The sequence below is a fragment of the Pantherophis guttatus genome, chromosome 9 (genome assembly GCF_059756535.1).
Source record: "Pantherophis guttatus breed Tessera chromosome 9, ASM5975653v1, whole genome shotgun sequence".
Taxonomy (NCBI): domain Eukaryota; kingdom Metazoa; phylum Chordata; class Lepidosauria; order Squamata; family Colubridae; genus Pantherophis; species Pantherophis guttatus.
In genome coordinates this window covers 2,076,884-2,096,259 of record NC_142071.1, presented here as the reverse complement: position 1 = coordinate 2,096,259, position 19,376 = coordinate 2,076,884, and the positions used below count along the sequence as shown (strand labels likewise).

At 44.6% G+C, this 19,376-nt stretch overlaps 1 protein-coding gene across 1 annotated transcript in view; it reads left to right on the top strand.

The window, feature by feature from the left end:
• The window catches only part of SNRNP200 (small nuclear ribonucleoprotein U5 subunit 200), a 47,738-nt gene that overhangs the window by 4,724 nt on the left and 23,638 nt on the right, over positions 1-19,376 (top strand). Inside the window, exons 5-20 of the mRNA XM_060683319.2 lie at positions 1,203-1,258; positions 1,838-1,936; positions 3,524-3,676; positions 4,636-4,735; positions 5,718-5,854; positions 6,713-6,796; positions 6,922-7,095; positions 8,098-8,235; positions 8,932-9,087; positions 9,653-9,823; positions 10,997-11,190; positions 12,248-12,371; positions 13,939-14,088; positions 16,226-16,336; positions 17,472-17,603; positions 18,438-18,626. Coding sequence (XP_060539302.1) covers positions 1,203-1,258; positions 1,838-1,936; positions 3,524-3,676; positions 4,636-4,735; positions 5,718-5,854; positions 6,713-6,796; positions 6,922-7,095; positions 8,098-8,235; positions 8,932-9,087; positions 9,653-9,823; positions 10,997-11,190; positions 12,248-12,371; positions 13,939-14,088; positions 16,226-16,336; positions 17,472-17,603; positions 18,438-18,626 — 2,168 coding nt within the window. The remainder of the gene's footprint in view (positions 1-1,202; positions 1,259-1,837; positions 1,937-3,523; positions 3,677-4,635; positions 4,736-5,717; positions 5,855-6,712; positions 6,797-6,921; positions 7,096-8,097; positions 8,236-8,931; positions 9,088-9,652; positions 9,824-10,996; positions 11,191-12,247; positions 12,372-13,938; positions 14,089-16,225; positions 16,337-17,471; positions 17,604-18,437; positions 18,627-19,376) is intronic.

Below are 19,376 nucleotides of genomic sequence, written 5' to 3'. Positions count from 1 at the left end.
ACTTTGGGTTGCTAAACTCCAGTTGGGGAAGGGAGGATGAGCTTCACGTCTGAAAACATTTAGATGTGGATCCCAATCTGGACAAAATGCAGAAATAGCAACCAAGACGAGTAATGTATGGATGAAGCAACTATGCTGAGGATCGACACAATTTAAGTTTGTTTTTTTTAGTTTAGATATGAGATACAGGTAACGTGTTTCCCCGAAAATAAGACCCTGTCTTATAATTTTTTTGAACCCTGAAATAAGCGCTTGGCCTTATTGCCATGCGCTCAAAAGCCCGATTGGGCTTATGATCAGGGGATGTAGAGCCTTGGTGGTGCAGTGGACTAAGTGCTGTTATGTAGCACTTAGCTGCCAGCTGCCTGCAATTAGTGTGAGTTCAAATCTCACCAGACTCAAGGTTGACTCAGCCTTCCATCGTTCCGAGGTAGGTAAAATGAGGACCCGGATTGTGAGGGCAATAAACTGACTTTGTATAAAAAGAACACCGCTTTGGGGGGGGAGGAGCCCTACTAAGCAGGTATATACAAAAGAATGAAGGCTATTGCTATAAGTGCATTGTAAGCCTCCCTGACTCTTCCGAGGAGGGCGGCATATAAATTAAACTAATAAATAAATAATAAATAAATGTCTTATTTTGAGGTAAACAGGGTAGTCCTAAACTTACGACCGCAATTTCTGTTGCTAAGTGAGACAGTTGTTGTAAGTTGAGGCTAACCTAAAGTAGGTTTGTGTGAGTTAAGGTTGAATCGTGCAGGTGACAGAGATAGAAATTTTGCCTCCTTTTTCATAAAGTTAGAAACTGGGTTATCTATCTATTTTGAAATGACGCGTAGCTAAGAATTGTCTGATACCCAAGCTGTTGATCTCATTAATTTTGGCCATTTCGGACACATTCTTGGAGGACATTCAGTTGTTTAGTCACTCGGTTGTTAAGTGAATCTGGCTTCCCCATTGACTGCTCATCAAGAAGGCCAAAAGGCACATTGCAAGTGTCATAAATATGAGTCAGTCACCGAATGTCTGAATTTCGATCACGTGACCACGGAGATACTGGAACGATCGTCAGTGTGGAAAAAGAACAAGTCGCCTTTTCTCAGTGCCGCCGTAACTTTGAACGGTCATTAAATGAGTGGTTCTAAGTGGAGAACTGCCTCTACTTGTGTCTCCTCACCGAAACCTTTCGGTTTCCTTTGCAGATGACAACATCGATGAGACTTATGGAGTGAATGTACAGTTTGAGTCTGACGAAGAGGTGAGCATGGAGGCTCCTGTGCTGTAGAACAGGGATCCCCAACCAATGGGCCACGGCCCACTAATGGCCTGTGGCCTATTGGCCACTGGGCCACATGACTGGCTCGTCTTAGTGTCACCGCAAGCCAGAGGTGGGTTTCAGCAGGTTCGGACCAGTTCTGGAGAACCGGTAGCGGAAATTTTGAGTAGTTCGGAGAACCGGTAGTAAAAATTCTGACTGGCCCCACCCCCGTCTATTCTCTGCCTCCCGAGTCCCAGCTGATAAGGGAGGGAATGGGGATTTTGCAGTAACCTTCCCCCAGGAGTGGTGAGGGAATGGAGATTTTACAGTATTCTTCCCCTGCCACGCCCACCAAGCCATGCTCCGCCCACCAAGCCACATACACAGAACCAGTAGTAAAAATTTTTGAAACCCACCACTGGCACAAGCACTACCGTCACCACCCCGTTTGCATCGTGCATAAAGGCCCCCACTCCCCTCCCTCTCCTCCCTCTGGGCCGCCAACCCAGAAAACTGCTGAGGAATGTATTGTTCTTGGCGGGGCTATAATTAAGTAAAAGAGCCATTGTGCACCAACAGGAAGGCGATGAAGATGTCTATGGCGAAGTTCGGGATGAAGCATCTGACGAAGATCTGGAAGGCGATGAAGCCGTCGTACGCTGCACCCTCTCAGCGAACGTGAGTCCCCGGAAAAACCGAGGCCTTTTGATTTAAAAAATAAAAAAAATTAAGTTTGATTAAATCGGAGGCTAGCCACCCGTAAGCTTTGACCTGAAAAATCCTGACAGTGGGAAAAGGGTTTGAATAACCGGAGAATCAGTTGTTCCTATGTAAAGTAGTGGCCAAAATTATGAAAACCTTTTGGGAAAAACGTCAATTTTTTTTTGAAGTTTGATGGCTAATAACACCACTTGGGGGGTGGGGGGGTTGAAGATAATCCTATTCCGTTGCTGGAATGGCCTGGGAATAGCCCAGACCTTCACCCAATGGAAAATCTATAGAGCCGACTAAAGAAACTTGTTAGTCAGAAGCAACCCAGCAATAAAACCCAGTTAATAGAAGCCATCATTCAATCTTGGTTTCACATTAGAACAGCTGCAGAACTAAAAGACTTGGTTCACTCATGGGAAGATGTCGTAAGGCTGTAATTTATGTTAAAGGTTACCCAACTAAAGATTAACTGACATGGGGATATTTTTTGTATATCTCTTTTTTTCTACGTGTTTCAATTTTCTTCCTTATACTGTAACTATCCGCTATTCTAATAGCAAATCCTTCATAAAAGTTATTGCATTACATTTGTGATTAAATTATCTTTCCATTGATATATGTTTACTACTCCAAAAAAAAAAAAAAAGTTTTAGAAAATACACTTTTCCCAAAAGGTTTCCACAATTTTGGCCACTACTGTATGTCAGTACAGGTAGTTCACGAACACAATTGAAAAATTTCCGTTGCAATTTTATAACCACATTCAGATAACATGACAATAAAATCTAGGGGGCAAGATTTGTTTTGTACGTATGTATGTATGTAATGCATGTATGTATGTATGTATGTAAAGAAAGAAGCAGACATTCTGCGAGCTCCGGAACTTAAAATTTTAAAATAATAATAAAAAAAATATTTTACTAAGCTTTTGTCAGCCATCTGCTGACATCGTCAGAGTATTAAACTACCATTGCAGAGATCTCTGCCTTTATCTGCCATTAATCAATTTGTCCATTGCGTGCGTAATGGGCCCTCCCAGCCGTCTCCCACTTGTAATTAGCTGTGTTGTTTTTGCTGTCGTCATGCTGGATTTTAAAATTTTAAGTTGCGGAGCTCGCAGAATGTCTGCAAGCAAACTTTCCCTCTTTTACGACCTCTCTTGCCACCGTTGTTAAAGCGAATCACTGCAATTGTTAAAGTTAGTGACACAATTCTTAAGTGAATCTGGCTTCCACCATTGACTTTGCTTGTCAGACGGTCGCAAAGGGGATCATGTGACACTGCAACCATCACAAGTACATGCCAGTGGCCGAATTTTGATCATGTGACAACAGGGATGTTATAATGGTTTATGTGGAAAACAATCACAAATCAGGTTTTTTTTTTATGCCGTTGTAACTGAACGGTCACTAAACAAAGGTCGTAAGTCGAGGATTCCCTGTAGTGCTTTTTAATTTCAGGAAAAAAGAGAGGCTGCCTATTCCTAGTGTCGCCTTTGGGCTTCGGGGTGTTCTTAGCAAAGCTCAGGGTGCGAGTCCTGGTGTTTCTCCCCAGCTGGTGGCTTCCGGTGAGCTGATGTGCTCCAAGAAGAAAGATCTGCACCCCAGAGACATCGACGCCTTTTGGCTTCAACGCCAGCTGAGCCGTTTCTATGACGACGCCATCGTGTCCCAAAAAAAGGCAGACGAAGTGCTGGAAATCTTGAAGGTGCGCTTGCTTGCTTCGCCCTGATGCTCTGATCTCGATCCTGCTGTTTTAGGGGAAAGAGGGATGGGGTCTGGCTTAATATTTGGGGCTCCGGAAGAAGAGCCTTCCCTGCCGTGGCTCCTGCCCCCTGGAACATCTTGTCCCTCCCTCCCATGTCAGTTCTGCCCCCCCACCCCCCACCCTCTTGGCTTTCCAAAAGGCCTTGAAGACATGGCTGTGCCAATTAGATTGGGACCCCAATGCGGGCGTGGCACGTCGGAGGTGGCCGATGGAATAGAGAACACCCCACCTTTCCCCTCTCCACCCTGCTTCGTTTAACTTTAATTGTAGCTTTAAATGTAAGATCTTTATTGTTCTAATGTTTCATACAGTGTTTCAGTGTCTGAAAGCTGCCCAGAGTCACCTTTGACTAGATTGGTGGTATATACGTTTGATAAATAAAATAAATTATGTATATTTATACCATCCGACCAACCTTTCACAAATGTGCATATGTGAAAAACCCATCAACCCTTAACTCAGAGAGGAAGGAAATTTTCTCTTTTCACTGAAGTACACCACGAATTTCTCAATCTCTGAAAATGGGAATCAGGAAAGCTTTGGGGAAAAGTTCTGTCTTTTGGCTTCCCAGTCAGGATTCTACACCTTCCCATCTTGTCTTCCTGAGCTCTATCAGTTCCTTAGACTTTTGTTTAGACAGGGAAGCCCCGTCAATCATTGTGTTTCCAATTCAGACCCAAATGCAACTAATGGTACGTCCAAAGAGGGCTGGTAAAATCGCCTCAAACTCCTGAAGGGCACCCACCTGCCAGTCAAAGTTGCAACACCCTGTGTTTCTGTTTCCTGACTGCCCCCGTGGCTCTGTCCACCCTTTTCTACCCTTTGAATTCTCCACATAAGACGAAATCGTTTCAAACCGACAGCCAGCTCTACCCGTTTTTCTTCTCTTCCTTCTCCAGACGGCCAGCGACGACCGAGAGTGTGAGAACCAACTGGTCCTGCTCCTGGGATTTAACACCTTTGACTTCATTAAAGTCCTGAGACAGCACAGAATGATGAGTGAGTATATGTTGCTGGTGTTGATTTCGCGGAGCAACCCTGGAGTAGCAAGGGTGTGCACATGAAAGCGACTGAGAGCAGTTGCAAATAATCACAGCCAACACACAGATACACTGAGTTGTGTTTACTTTCAGGAAATAGCAATAAGGCACAGTCCAATAAACAGTCCAGGTCATACACAGATAAAGCAGTAGATAGTAAAACAATAGTCCAGGGATATTCCAATAACAAAGTCGTCTTACCAGGCGTCGTAGTCATACACAATAAACAGTTGCAAACAGTAGCAAACACAGCAAATAGCAGTAATGATCAGCAACATTCAGCAAAGAGCAGCGAAGAGAAACAAACCATGTTTCAAGCTTCCTCTTAAGGACATTGGTTACAGAGCTAATCAGGACACAGAATGATGCAATGCAGTCTTAAAGTTATATTGAAGTTTTATATATTGCCAACCCAACAAGTTAGTAATTATCATTTCCTAACAGCTGGAATGTGGGATGTTACTTTCTGGGACTCTCAAGAAGTGGCATCTGGTCACAAAAGGTCCTTTGAAGACACACAGCAGAGGAGAGTTGGGCTTTCCTTATTTCCACCCAGCTCGGATTTCAAGAATCTATTGGATGGTGAAGCGGCCAGGGCAGAGACAGAGAGATACAGAGAGAGAGAGAGGGAGGGAGAGAGAGGGGTGGGAGGGAGGGAGAGAGAGAGATGTCAAAAGGGTTTTGTGGCTCCCGGTGTTTTTTAACAACTGGTTCTCTGCTCTAATGACCGGCTGTGTAGGCGTGGCTAGCGGGGTGTCATGTGACTGGTGGAAGTGAGTGATGTTGAGTTGGCCACGCCCACCCAGGTTTTGTGGCTCCCGGTGTTTTCTTTTCTGTGGAAAATGGGTCCAAATGGCTCTTTGAGTGTTTAAAGTTGCAGACCCCTGGACTAGCCATACGTGTGCGTGTGATGTGCAACTGACATTTTGCTTTCTTGCTAGTCCTCTACTGCAGTCTCCTGGCAAGTGCTCAGAGCGAAGCCGAGAAGGAGAGGATTATGGGAAAGATGGAATCGGACCCCGAGTTGTCAAAGTTCCTGTATCAGCTGCATGAAACTGAGAAGGAAGATCTGATCCGGGTAAGAATTTTGAGAGTCACGATAAAGAGGGGAAACCTTATGAAAAGGATGATTGCACCAAGGCAGGTTTATCCAGAAGCAGGATTGACTTTGTGCAATACAGCTGCACCGTGTGGCTTAGTTTTTGGATGCGTAGCATTGCTACATTAAGAAAAGTGCACAGTTTAAGCACTACTAAAACAAACGACAATAACAATAGCATTTAGGCTTATATATCACCCCTTAGTGCTTTATAGAGGGACTCCGTGGCTAAGACGCTGAGCTTGTCGATCGAAAGGTCGGCAGTTCAGCGGTTCAAATCCCTAGTGCCGCGTTTCTGAAAGTTTCAGAAGCTTTTTTTCTGAAGCTCTCTTTCGGAGGCTTTCAGAGGCAGAAAAAAAAAAAAAGCAAGGCACAGAGTTCACAACCAAGGAACCTGTTGCTAAAATTCACCTCTGGGAACAGCTGATTGGGGGTATTCCAGGAGGCTGATCCACCCGCCAATCAGCTTTTTTCTTATTTTCCTCTCCAAAAACTAAGGTGCGTCTTATACTCCGAAAAATATGGTACATCCTTTACATTCTATATAATTGAAATTGAAAACCCGATATTGCACTATACCGTAGAATTCAATATGGTTATTGCCCTGGAATAGAAGCTGTTTTTCAGCCTATCTGTCCTTGTTTTTATTGTCCTGTACCGTCTGCCAGATGGTAATAGTTCAAAAAAAAAAAAGGGGGTGCCCAGGATGAGATGGATCTTTTAGGATGTTTTGAACTTTCTTAAGGCAGCGGGAGCTATAAAGCTCTTCCAAGGAGGGGAGAGGGCAACGACGTTGAATTTGTCTTTGGAATTGTTGACTTTGTCTTCCTCTTTCAGGAAGAACGCTGTCGCAGGGAGCGTGTCCGTCAATCCCGCATGGATACCGACCTAGAAACCATGGATCTGGACCAAGGAGGAGAGGTAATTTGGTGGGAGGAATGGTTTGAGGGAACTTCAGGCTGGCTTGATGCCTCCATTTTCTTTCCCCATCTAAAGTCCTCTATCTCCCAGTGACATTTTGCCTCGATGGTCTTCTTTAATCCCAGGCCCTGGCCCCTCGTCAAGTGTTGGACCTGGAAGACCTGGTATTTGCCCAAGGAAGCCACTTCATGGCCAACAAGCGATGCCAACTGCCCGACGGTTCGTTCCGCAAACAGCGCAAAGGCTACGAGGAAGTGCACGTCCCTGCCCTTAAGCCCAAGCCCTTCGGATCAGAAGAGGTGAGCCGACCTCTCATTTCCCTACCGTTGTCAACTCTGAAGCAAATCTGGATGGAGCCATCTTTTGCTGCCTCATAGTTGCCACAAGCCCTGAGTGGGGGAAGGGAAGGGGGCAAGTAGATAGAATGACTGATCTGTCAAAAGAAAAAAAGTTTTCCTGTGGGAACCAAGGTCAGATTAGATTAACAGAGTTGGAAGGGACCTTGTAGGTCATCTAGTCCAACCCCCCACCCAAGCAGAAGACCCGACACCATTTCTGACAGATGGCAGTCCAATCTCTTCTTGAAAGCTTCCAGTGATGAAGCTCCCACAACTTCTGAAGGCAACTTCTGTTTCATGGGTTGATTGTTCTCACCATCAGAAAATGTCTCCTTATTTCCAGGTTGAATCTCTCCTTGTTCAGTTTCCATCTGTTATTTCTTGTCTTGCATTCTGGTGCTTTGGAAAATAGGTTGACTCCCTCTTCTTTGTGGCAGCCTTTCAAATATTGGACGACTGCTCTCCTGTCTCCCCTGGTCCTTCTCTTCTCTAGACTAGCCATGCCCAGTTCCTGCAACCGTTCATCGTACATTTTAGCCTCCAGTCCCCTCATCATCTTGGTTGCTCTTCTCTGCACTCTTTCTAGAGTCTCAACATCTTTTTTATAGTGTGGTGACCAAAACTGGATGCAGTACTCTAGGTGGGGTCTTACTAACAATATTAAGAGGTGGGTAGGAGAGGAAGAGAGAAGTGACCAAGCAACCTTCCAGCACCTCCACTGGACAATGTGACCGGTGACATCTGGAAGGGGGGAACTTTTTACTCTCTTAATTAGGTGAAAACCGCGGGAATTTTCAGAGTTGGTTTTCACCCGCTGTGCTGATATGATATATCCAATAAACCTGTTGTTTGAGGAATTCTACCTGCCTCGGAGTTCTGCTTTCAATGGGTGTGTTGCTCGGAATGCTGACCTCTGTTTTGGCATCACAGTCACGTCTCTTCTTTCTTCATTCTCTTCCTCAGCAACTCGTTCCTGTGGAGAAGCTCCCCAAATACGCCCAGGCTGGATTTGAAGGGTTCAAAACCCTGAACAGGATTCAGAGCAAACTTTACCGTGCTGCACTCGAAACGGACATGAATCTGCTACTGTGTGCCCCCACGGCAAGTGACAACTTTCTCTTTTTCTGAGTTTTCCCCACTCTTCGATGCATTGAGTTAAAAGTACCCCCCCACCCACCCAAACACTCTCAATCCCGCCCAAGGTAGTTCTGGTGAGAGTTGTAGCCCAGAACACCTTGGGAAGGCAAAGGCTGCACTCTTGTTTTCTCGTGACACCGAAATATACCCTGTTTTCCCAAAAATAAGACCCAACTGGAAAATAAGTCCTAGCATGATTGTAATATAAGCCCTACCCCAAAAATAAGTCCCAGTTAAAATCGTCAACCAGACAAACTTATTTAGTACCGTATTTCCCTCAAAGTAAGACCTAACTAGAAAATAAGCCCTAATGTGTCTTTTGGAGCAAAAATTAATATAAGACTCGGTCTTAATTTTGGGGAAACGCAGTAATTTTATCATATTTTATCTATATCTTAAATTATTGTATTCTATTCCAATTTCATTTTAAATCATATTTTATTCCAATTCCATTTTAAATTGCTTTGATCAAATTTTAGTAATAATTTGTTTCTGGAACTTTGCACTTTGATATGGCCCAAGGGCTAATCAATAAATAAAGAATCTTGAATCTCTTGTCTTCTCCTTGGAAAATTGTCTGTGCGTTCTATAGGGCAGGGATTGGGGGTTACAGTGGGAATGAGGATTTGCTGCTCTCTCTGACACTCTCTCATAATCCAGGGTGCCGGGAAGACTAACGTGGCTTTGATGTGCATGTTGCGCGAGATCGGAAAGCACATCAATCTTGATGGGACAATCAACATCGATGACTTCAAAATTATCTACATCGCACCCATGAGGTCCCTGGTGCAGGAGATGGTGGGCAGCTTTGGAAAGGTAAGAAGAGTGTCAACTTGTAAAGCATTCCTACCCTGCTCTTGAGTTGCCATAGGAGGGGGGGGGGAAACTGACGGAGCAACACGGCAGCAACCAGAAGCAATTTCTATGCATACCTTCTCAAGGTCGCAGCCTAGGTTACCAGAGCCAGCTGGAGAGGTGTGGTCTCTACAGCCTGGGAAAGTGCTCCGTTGGAGAATGTGATTTATGATACCTTGGGAGGAGGGGGGAAACAGGGTCATAGTTGGGACATAAATTACATGGGGCAGAGTTGACTCCACTTGGGTATGTGCCGACATGTTGCTCCTAATAAATAACTGGATTTCTTTTGAAACTTGGCTCGAGGCTCATGAATTAATTAGGGCATCCGTCGGAACCCTGACAAAGAGTTGATTCTGAGTTCGTAGAAGACATGCACCCAAATGGAGCACAGCTGGGACCGTGGGGGGTCTACCAGTTGTGCTAAGTCTTAACACTCACCCAATGAACGTGGCATGTTTCAAAAAAGTCTACTTAAATTGTGGGGTTGTTTATTATGGAATGCCTATTCCCTCCCTCCTTGCAGCGCTTGGCCACTTACGGCATCACTGTGGCCGAGCTGACCGGTGACCACCAGTTGTGCAAAGAAGAAATCAACGCCACTCAAATCATCGTCTGCACCCCAGAGAAATGGGACATCATTACTCGCAAAGGAGGGGAGCGCACCTACACCCAGCTGGTGCGCCTCATTATCTTGGTGAGTTGACCCTCCCAAGCTTCTGGTTGGGATCAAATGGGATCTAGGCATCCTTCACCCGTGGCAGTGTGGTCTTTTGGAATAGCAGTAGCCCTTAGACTTATATACCGCTTCACAGTGCTTTTACAGCCCTCTCTAAGCGGTGTACAGAGTCAGCCCCTTGCCCCCAACAATCTGGGTCCTCCTTTGACCGACCTCGGAAGGATGGAAGGAGGATTGAGCTCCTGACTGTGGGCAGAGTTAGCCTGCAATGCTGCATTTTAACCACTAAGAGGGAGGGGAAAGGAAAGGAAAGGAAAGGAAAGGAAAGGGAGGGAGGGAGGGAGGGAGGGAGGGAGGGAAGGAAGGAAGGAAGGAAGGAAGGAAGGAAGGAAGGAAGGAAGGAAGAAAGAGAGAGAGAGAGAGAGAGAGAGAGAGAGAGAGAGAGAGAGAGAGAGAAAGAAAGAAAGAAAGAAAGAAAGAAAGAAAGAAAGAAAGAAAGAAAGAAAGAAAAAAAATAGCAATAGCACTTAAGTTGTTTATAGAGTCAGTCTATTGCCCCCAACCATCTGGGTCCTCTTTTGACCGACCTCGGAAGGATGAAAGGAGGATCGAATTTCTGGTTGTGGGCACAGTTAGCCTGCATTACTGCATTCTAACCACTAGGAGGGAAGGGGAAGAGAAAGGAAAGGAGGAAAGGAAAGGAAAGGAAAGGAAAGAAGGGAAGGGAAGGGAAGGGAAGGGAAGGGAAAGAAGGAAAGGGAAGGAAAGGAAAGGAAAGAAGAAAAGGGAAGGGAAGGGAAAGAAGGAAAGGGAAGGAAAGGAAGAAAAGGAAAGGAAGGGAAGGGAAGGGAAGGGAAAGAAGTAAAGGAAGGGAAGGGAAAGAAGGAAAGGAAAGGAAAGAAGGAAAATAGCAGTAGCACTTATACACCGTTTCACAGTGCTTTACAGCCCTCTAAGTGGTTTACAGAGTCAGCCTCTCGCCCCCAACAAAATGGGTCCTCATTTTACTGACTTCAGAAAGATGGAAGACTCACTCAACCTGGAGCCAGTCGGGATTGAACTCCTGGCAGTGGGCGGTGAACTAGCTTGCAATACTGCCTTCTAACCACCGTGCCATCGCTATGGCTCTTGGCAACTGTACCTCCCTTGGCTTGCTATGCATATGGAAGTCACCCTTTCTCCTACGGGCAGGATGAGATTCACCTTCTCCACGACGACCGGGGGCCGGTTCTGGAAGCCTTGGTGGCCCGAACCATCCGCAACATCGAGATGACCCAGGAGGACGTACGGCTGGTCGGGCTCAGCGCCACCCTTCCGAACTACGAGGACGTGGCTACCTTCCTGAGGGTGGAACCCACCAAAGGACTGTTCTACTTTGACAACAGGTATGTGGTGGAAGATGGCAGTCATGTCGAACGGTTACTGAATGCACAATGTGGGGCCATTTGTGTGTCTAGCAGAACGCTAAACTGCCCAATTACAGATGATTCTGGGTGGATTGACACACAAAAACTATGCAATTAATACTAAAGCCCAACAAATGCTGCCACCTGGAGGGGAACAGCAACTGAACTGTGTCGTTTAATGTGAAGACTTAAACTTTTAAGAAAATATAGGTGTGTTATGCATATCTTCCTTTAAGCATCCTCTCCCAGCAGTATAGTCCCTTCCTTCCTTCCTTCCTTCCTTCCTTCCTTCCTTCCTTCCTTCCTTCCTTCCTTCTGTCCGTCCATCCATCCATCCATCCATCCATCCATCTATCTATCTATCTATCTCTGTCCATCATCCATCCATCCATCCATCATCCATTTATCTATCTATCTATCTATCTATCTATCTATCTATCTATCTATCTATCTATCATCTATCTCTGTCCATCTATCTATCATCCATCCATCCATCCATCCATCCATCCATCTATCATCCATTTATCTATCATCTATCTATCTATCTATCTATCTATCTATCTATCTATCTAACCATCTATCTAACCATCTATCTACCCATCTATGTATTCCACATTTATTATTTTTGCAAATGACTCAAGGCAGTGAACGTATTCAACACACTTTCCTCCTATTTTCCACACAACAACCACCCTGTGAGTGGCCCAAGGTCACCCAACTGACTTTTATGGCTAAGGCAGGACTAGAACTCACCGTCTCCTGGTTTCTCGCCTGGGTTCCTTAACCGCTAGCTGACTCTTTTTAATGATGTGGAAGACAATTTAGAGCAAACCAGCAGAGGGGATTAACCAGACAGTAATTCCTGAGATAAAAGGTAGAAAAATTTAATATTGGTTGCCTTGTTTCTGTCAAACAGAACAAGGAGCTGTGCAATGTACCTCTTGGCTATACACAGATTTTTACATCTCTGATTTACGATTTGCAAGGCCGGTTGTTGTTATCTTGAGCTCTCTTAATTCTGCCTGTCTCCTCGTAGTTTTCGCCCCGTTCCTCTGGAGCAGACCTATGTGGGAATTACAGAGAAAAAAGCCATCAAGCGCTTTCAGATTATGAACGAAATCGTGTATGAGAAGATCATGGAGCATGCCGGGAAGAACCAGGTACGAAGGATTGGACTGCCTTTCACTTTCCCCACGAATTTAATCTTGTTGATAATGAAGGTAGTAAATTGATCGTTTTGGTTAAAGAAAAAGAATATAAGTACTTTTGATGGTACTTCTGGACTTTGTGGTTGAGGTGGGAAAAAACCCAAAACTTTGATTTGGACTTTTACTGATTAGATCGATTTGTTGCATATAGAAATGGCTAGTTTATATTATTTTGGAAAAGTAAAAAGTTGTGATTCGATGTTAATGCTTTATTCTACTGCAACAGAAATGTGTTTTTTTCCTTTCTTCCTCCACTCCTAACACTTCTTTCCCCTTTTCCTCCCTGCTATGTCCTATTATTTGCTTTCATGTTTTTTGTATTTTATCTTTGTATTTTATAAAAATACAATCTAATAAAAAAATGTTTAAAAAAAGATAATGAAGGGATTGCAAAACTGGATACATTTTTTCGTTTTTTTAATTTGATTTATATGCCGCCCTTCTCCGGAGACTCAGGGCGGCTTACAGTGTGCTAAGCAATGGCCTTCATCCTTTTGTATATTTATACAAAGTCAGCTTATTGCCCCCACAAACCGGGTCCTCATTTCACCTACCTTAGAAAGGATGGAAGGCTGAGTCAACCTTGAGCCTGGGGAGATTCGAACCTGCAGTAATTGCAGGCAGCTGGTCTTAATAACCAGCTTAATAACAGGGTGCCTTAGACCACTGTACTACCAAGGCTCCTCTCACATTGTGAGAAGCACCTTTGATTCTTTGCTGCAGATTTCCTCCCTTGTTCTCGGTGCCTCGTTCGTCTTCAACTCTCTCTAGCATTCTTCATGGAAACTCAGCGCCCCTGTGGGGAACTCCGTTTTTTAATTTTTTAACTTTTTTAAAAAAAAATTAGTAAATTTTCATTCATAAACATTTTTGAAAAACAAGGCATTGTCAGAGTATCATTTACAAATCGAACAAAACCAACGAGAGTTGGTAGTAAATCTTAGCACACAAACTAATAGTAATAATACAATAGCAGTAATATAACCAAAAAAATTTAAATTTTTGTTTCTTCATACATTAGCTTGTTTACATTTTTATCAATTACTATGTTTTTAATTATATACCTCTTTGCTTTCAATACTTTAAATATTAACATTCATAATCTTACTTTTTCTAATTTTCTACCTCTTTTCTCTATCCATTCATAAAATTTATTCCATGTCCGATAGTATTCTGAATCTTCTTTATCTTTAATTTTTAAAGTTAGCCTGTCCATTTCAGCACAGTCCCAAATTCTTCTAATTAACAACCTCGTCCGATGGGATGTTCATATTTTTCCAGTATTTAGCATATGTAATCCTTGCTGCCGTCAGTATGTGTAACACTAAATATGTGGTCACTTTATCAAAATCCTCTGATAGGATACTTAAAAGGCATGTTTTTAGGTATCTGGTTTGAACTCTTTCTGGTTTAAACTCGCTTTATCATAAATCCTCTGATAGGATACCTAAAAGGCATGTTTCTGGTTTGAACGGGCGACTCCGTTTTAATGGTTTTGTTTCCGATGTTTTGAAATCAGGTGCTTGTGTTCGTCCACTCCCGAAAGGAGACGGGGAAGACAGCGCGAGCCATCCGAGATATGTGCCTGGAGAAAGACACGCTGGGCCTCTTCCTGCGAGAGGGCTCGGCTTCCACGGAGGTCCTGAGGACCGAGGCCGAGCAGTGCAAGGTGCATATTTTCCAACGCTTTTTATGCCGATTTCAAAAAAAAAAAAAAAAAGAGGCTTTGGACAAACTGGACCCAAGTAAAATAATAAAATCTGAACGAAGGCAAATTACACGCGTCTCCCAGGATAAATGTCAGCCCTCCCAGCTTGGCCACTTAGAAAAGAAAGACTTCCGAGGCTATTGGTTTGCCAAAAGTACATTTGACTAAAGCCGAGTGGTTGCACTAGAAGCAAAGCCGGATCTAAAGATTTCGCGCCCAAAGCATACAGTTCACTTGTTCCCACCTCCCTCCTCCTCTGGGTTATCTGTGAGTGTCCGATTAGGTGTTTACAAATTGTGCCTGTCTTCACGGGTTGGTTGGTTCTGCATTCCACCGTGTGACCTTGGAATGGATCCCATTGGACGGTCCCATTCCTCTCATGCGACCCCCACCCCACCCCCATCCCTTTGTCCCATCCCGCAACTCTCCCTCCCTTTCAAGCATGGCAAACTGCCAGCAGGCAACGCATAGCGTAGCAGGATGGCAGTCCTGACAATAATGTTGCGGGATCCGATCTGGGTCGGTCACCGGGACCACAGGTTTATTCTCATTCTCTCTCTCTCTCTCTCTCTCTCTCTCTCTCTCTCTCTCTCTCTCTCTCTCTCTCTCTCTCCCCCTCCCTCCCTTTCTCTCTCTCTCCCTCTCCCTCCCTTTCTCTCTCTCTCTCTCTCTCTCTCTCTCTCTCTCTCTCTCTCTCTCTCTCTCTCTCTCAAATCCGAAAGCTCAGAAGACTAAACCTCTTGACCCAGATTGGCTCTTGCAGTAATAAACCATTTGAAACAGTCATGTGCAAGAGTACAGCTTTGTCGTTGACTTGCAAGTTCTTTTAGTGACCAAGAAAATTACAACGGCACTGAAAAAAGTGACTTACGACCAAGTTTCACGACTTACGGCCATTGCAGCATTCCCCATGGTCACGTGATGAAAATTAGACACTTGGTAACTGACTCATACTTACGACCATCACTGTGTCCCACGGTTGCAGGCTCCTAGGGTCGTGTGAGCTCCTTTGGTGAGCTTAGAAGCAAAGTCAATGGGGGAGCCAGATTCAGTCACTAACCTAACAGCCGCAGTCGTTCACTTAAGAACTGCGGCAAGGAAGGTTGTACAGTGGGGCAAAACCCGCTTAACAACTGTCTCAGCAACAAAAATGTTGGGCTCCATTATGGTCATAAGCTGAGGACAACTTGTATTACAAAAAAAAAAAATCCAATCCAAGGGCGAGAAGATAGAGCCATATTTCTAAAAGATGCAAGGTTTGCTCTTGTTTAAACTTCCAGTAGAAAATTGTACTTCTTTCTTACTAGCCAAAGTCAGCCTATCCCTTGGAATGGCACGCAAAGCAGGCCTCCATGAGCCCTTTTAACAAGGGGATGGGCACCTAGCAAATCTTCTTGTGCCACATCCGTCATCGGACGTTAGCGATCCTATTTTAATCAACAGCGGTATGAAAAAGTGCTGTTGAGTTTTGTCCTAACGAGTCCCTAAGGTTTTGAAGCCATGATGTCCTCCTTCTGCCTGGACCTCGTTTGCCTTCAATCTTTCCCTGGAGGATTAAGTGAAGGATGCCGTATTTTTCTGGGTGTCTGAAATATTCTAACTTTTGCTTTCTAATGGTTTTTTTGATGATTTCCTTTGGCTTTCCCAGGCGGCTTATCACCATCTCATTTCTGATTTTGTCGATCCAACATATACGTAAATTTTCTCCCCTTTTAAATTTTTAAACTGAAATTTTAATTTGTTTTAAATTATTGGGATTTTTAATTGTCTGGGGATAAATTATTTAATTTGGTTTTAAATTGTTTCTAACTTTTGTATTTATGTATTTTATTCTGTGCCTATTCACCGCCCTGAGTCCTTCGGGAATAGGGCGGTATATAAATTTAATAAAACATAAAACAACATAAACAAACATACGAAACAGCCGTCTGTAAACTCACATTTCAAACGCTTCCAGTCTCTTCAAGTGGCTTTCTGTCGGAGACCAATCAAATACTTTCTGGCTTTTTCCAAACGTTGCTATCATAGGGCAGTGAATTGGGAAGAATTTTCTTCTTGGTCTTCTAACAAACAATTGCTGTTTTCTCTCCGTATATAGAATTTGGAGCTTAAAGACTTGTTGCCCTATGGATTTGCCATTCACCACGCCGGCATGACCAGAGTGGATCGAACGTTGGTGGAAGATTTGTTTGCAGATAAACACATTCAGGTACGGCATTCCACTTCCTGGAATAACGAATTCCCTGTTCTATGTTCTAAAACAGGGGTCTCCAACCTTGGCCATTTTAACCCTGGAGGACTTCAACTCCCAGAATTCCCCGTGGAATTAAAGTGGCCAAGGTTGGAGACCCCTGTTCTAAAATACTTAAGGCTCAGAGGGAATATTTTCATTATTTAGGGACTGCTATAGATTTTTATAAGGGACGTGGTGGCTCAGTGGCTAAGATGCTGAGCTTGTCGATCGAAAGGTCAGCAGTTCAGCGGTTCGAATCCCTAGCGCCACATAACGGGGTGAGCTCCCGTTCCTTGTCCCAACTTCTGCCAACCTAGCAGTTCTCGAAAGTCCGTAAAAAAAAATGCAAGTAGAAAAATAGGGACCACCTTTGATGGGAAGGTAAGAGCGTTCCGTGCACCTTTGGCGTTGAGTCATGCCGGCCACATGACCACGGAGACGTCTTCGGACAGTGCTGGCTCTTCGGCTTTGAAACGGAGATGAGCACCGCACCCTAGAGTCGGGAATGACTAGCACATATGTGCGAGGGGAACCTTTACCTTTTACCTTATAGATTTTTGTTCTCAGGAAAGATTATATGTGAAGGGCTGTTGGTGGGGGGGGGGGTCGGTCTAGATGGGGGAGTATTTTCCTACAGGTAGTCCTCGACTTAAGGACTGCAGTTGGGACTGGAATTTCCTTTGCTAAGCAAGGCGGTTGTTACGTGAGCCGTGTCCAATTCTATGACCATTTTGCCAAAGTTGTTAAGCAAATCAGCCCAGTCGTTAAACGAATCATGTTAAGTGGATCTGGTTTCCCCCATTGACTTTGCTTGTTGGAAACCGTCTGGGAAGGTTGTAAGTGATGATCATGTGACCCCAGGACACGAAAACAGTTGTAAATACACGCCAAGCACCGAGTGTCTCAATTTTGGTCATGTGACCACGGGAATGCTGCCACAATTCCTAAGCGTGAGGCCGTCTGGAAGCCAAATGAAATTGCGTATGATAACAATGATTATTGCAAAGGCAGCTCTAATTGGGCTTTTGCTGATATTGCACTTTTACAGAAATATTAGAAGCTGTATTAGATCTAATCTTTTTCATCTCTTGGGCATCTCTTCCCTTTACAGGTTCTGGTCTCCACTGCAACCTTGGCTTGGGGTGTTAACCTCCCCGCTCACACGGTCATCATCAAAGGGACACAGATTTACAGTCCTGAGAAAGGACGCTGGACTGAGCTGGGTGCCCTGGACATCTTGCAGGTAAAATCCCGCTCACCAGTTGGGCGCTCCACAATGCAGTGCGTTTAAATATTCACACCGTCATTCTTTCTCACCACAAGAAATTTATCTGGCATGCTTGAAACCCTATTGTGATGACCTGGGACACGGCACAGAGATAACACAGCTGGCAGTTTAAACTGCCCCGTTATTACTCCAAATTTTCCCAAACGTTCCCACGTTTCTGGCAAGTCCCAGACCAAAGTGATGACAAACCCCCGCATACACCTCAAGCAGCTTTTGGCTGCAATTAGTCCAGCCCGACACTGTGTACACCAAGGCTGTGCACAGCAATAAATCCAGCAGGGCAAATCAAGGAGTTCAGGAAGCAAAGGATCCAGGTAATTAGTCCAGAAAGCCAGAAAGAATGTAAGGACTATTGGAAAGTTCAAATGTTGACACTCAACACTCAGGAACCAACAAATGCCCCCCACCCCCAGCATCTCCTTAAGTCTCATTCCCCAGGTGTGCCTTGTGAAGATGGACGGGGCACTCTTCTCCCGAGTAGCCTGCTCAGTCTGCGCTGTTCTCGCCTTCTCTCCACTCTCCATGCTCTCGGATCAGGAGGGGGTGGTCCTTGCTCTTCGCCTGAGCTCTGTCTCTCATGTTCATCCTGCCCCTGTTCCTCCCTGTCTACAAGATGTCCTAATCCTGAAAGTCCCTGGCCTGACTGGCCCTGCCCTTCCCCATTTTCCTCCGAAGCCAACAAAGCCGCCCTCTTAATCTCTGTGGGCTCAGGTTCCAGCTCATCTTCCCCCACAGATTCAGGCTCCTGTACCTATCCCATGTATCTCAAGACACATGTGTTTTCTTTAGATGTTGGGTCGTGCCGGAAGACCTCAGTATGATACGAAGGGCGAGGGCATCCTGATCACATCCCACGGCGAGCTGCAGTACTACCTCTCTCTCCTCAACCAGCAGCTTCCCATTGAGAGCCAGATGGTGGCCAGGCTCCCCGATATGCTAAACGCAGAGATTGTGCTGGGGAACGTCCAGAATGCCAAGGTGAGAACGGGGGTGCCCGTATCCGGTTCATCCGGAAATACTCCGAGGTCGGCAGCCTTCGCACATTATAGACATGGAATAAGAAAAGGAGGTGGTGCACTTATGTACCACTTTGTAAGCTATTCTTTTTAATATCTTCTCGGTGTTTCTTCCATGACATCTTCTTTTTATTACTCCTATCTTCATTTCTTCATTGATAGCTTCCATTTCTCTATTGCGATATTTCCCCCAAATCACAATACATTTAATATAACATTCTCCTTATTTAATTGTCACAATCTTTATATCTCTTTTCTTAACCAATCATAAAATTTCCCCCATATCTTATAATAGTCCATATCCCCTCTCTCTCTTTAATCATCAAAGTTAATCTGTTCATTTCTGCACAATCTAAGATTTTTTTTAATTACTCCCCCTTCCTTTACCTATAGTAAAAAAACCTTGAAAGAAGTCTGGATGTGTTTACTCTCTCCCTCGCTTTTGTGTGAACTAGAGACAGCACGTCTGAAGTGCTTTTTCAAAATACATTTCTGCCCCCAGACTCGGGTTTCTCTTATCTGACTGTTGCCTTGGTTGTGGCTCTTCCTTCTGTTCCTCAAGGCCATTCCTTATATCAGTGATGGCGAACCTTTTCGGCACCGAGCGCCCAAACTGGAACGCGTGTGCATTTGCGTGCATGTATGCACACCGGAGTGCCAGAAACATGCCTGTTTTTTGGGCTGTTTTCAGGGCGTTTTTTGGGGCGCTTTG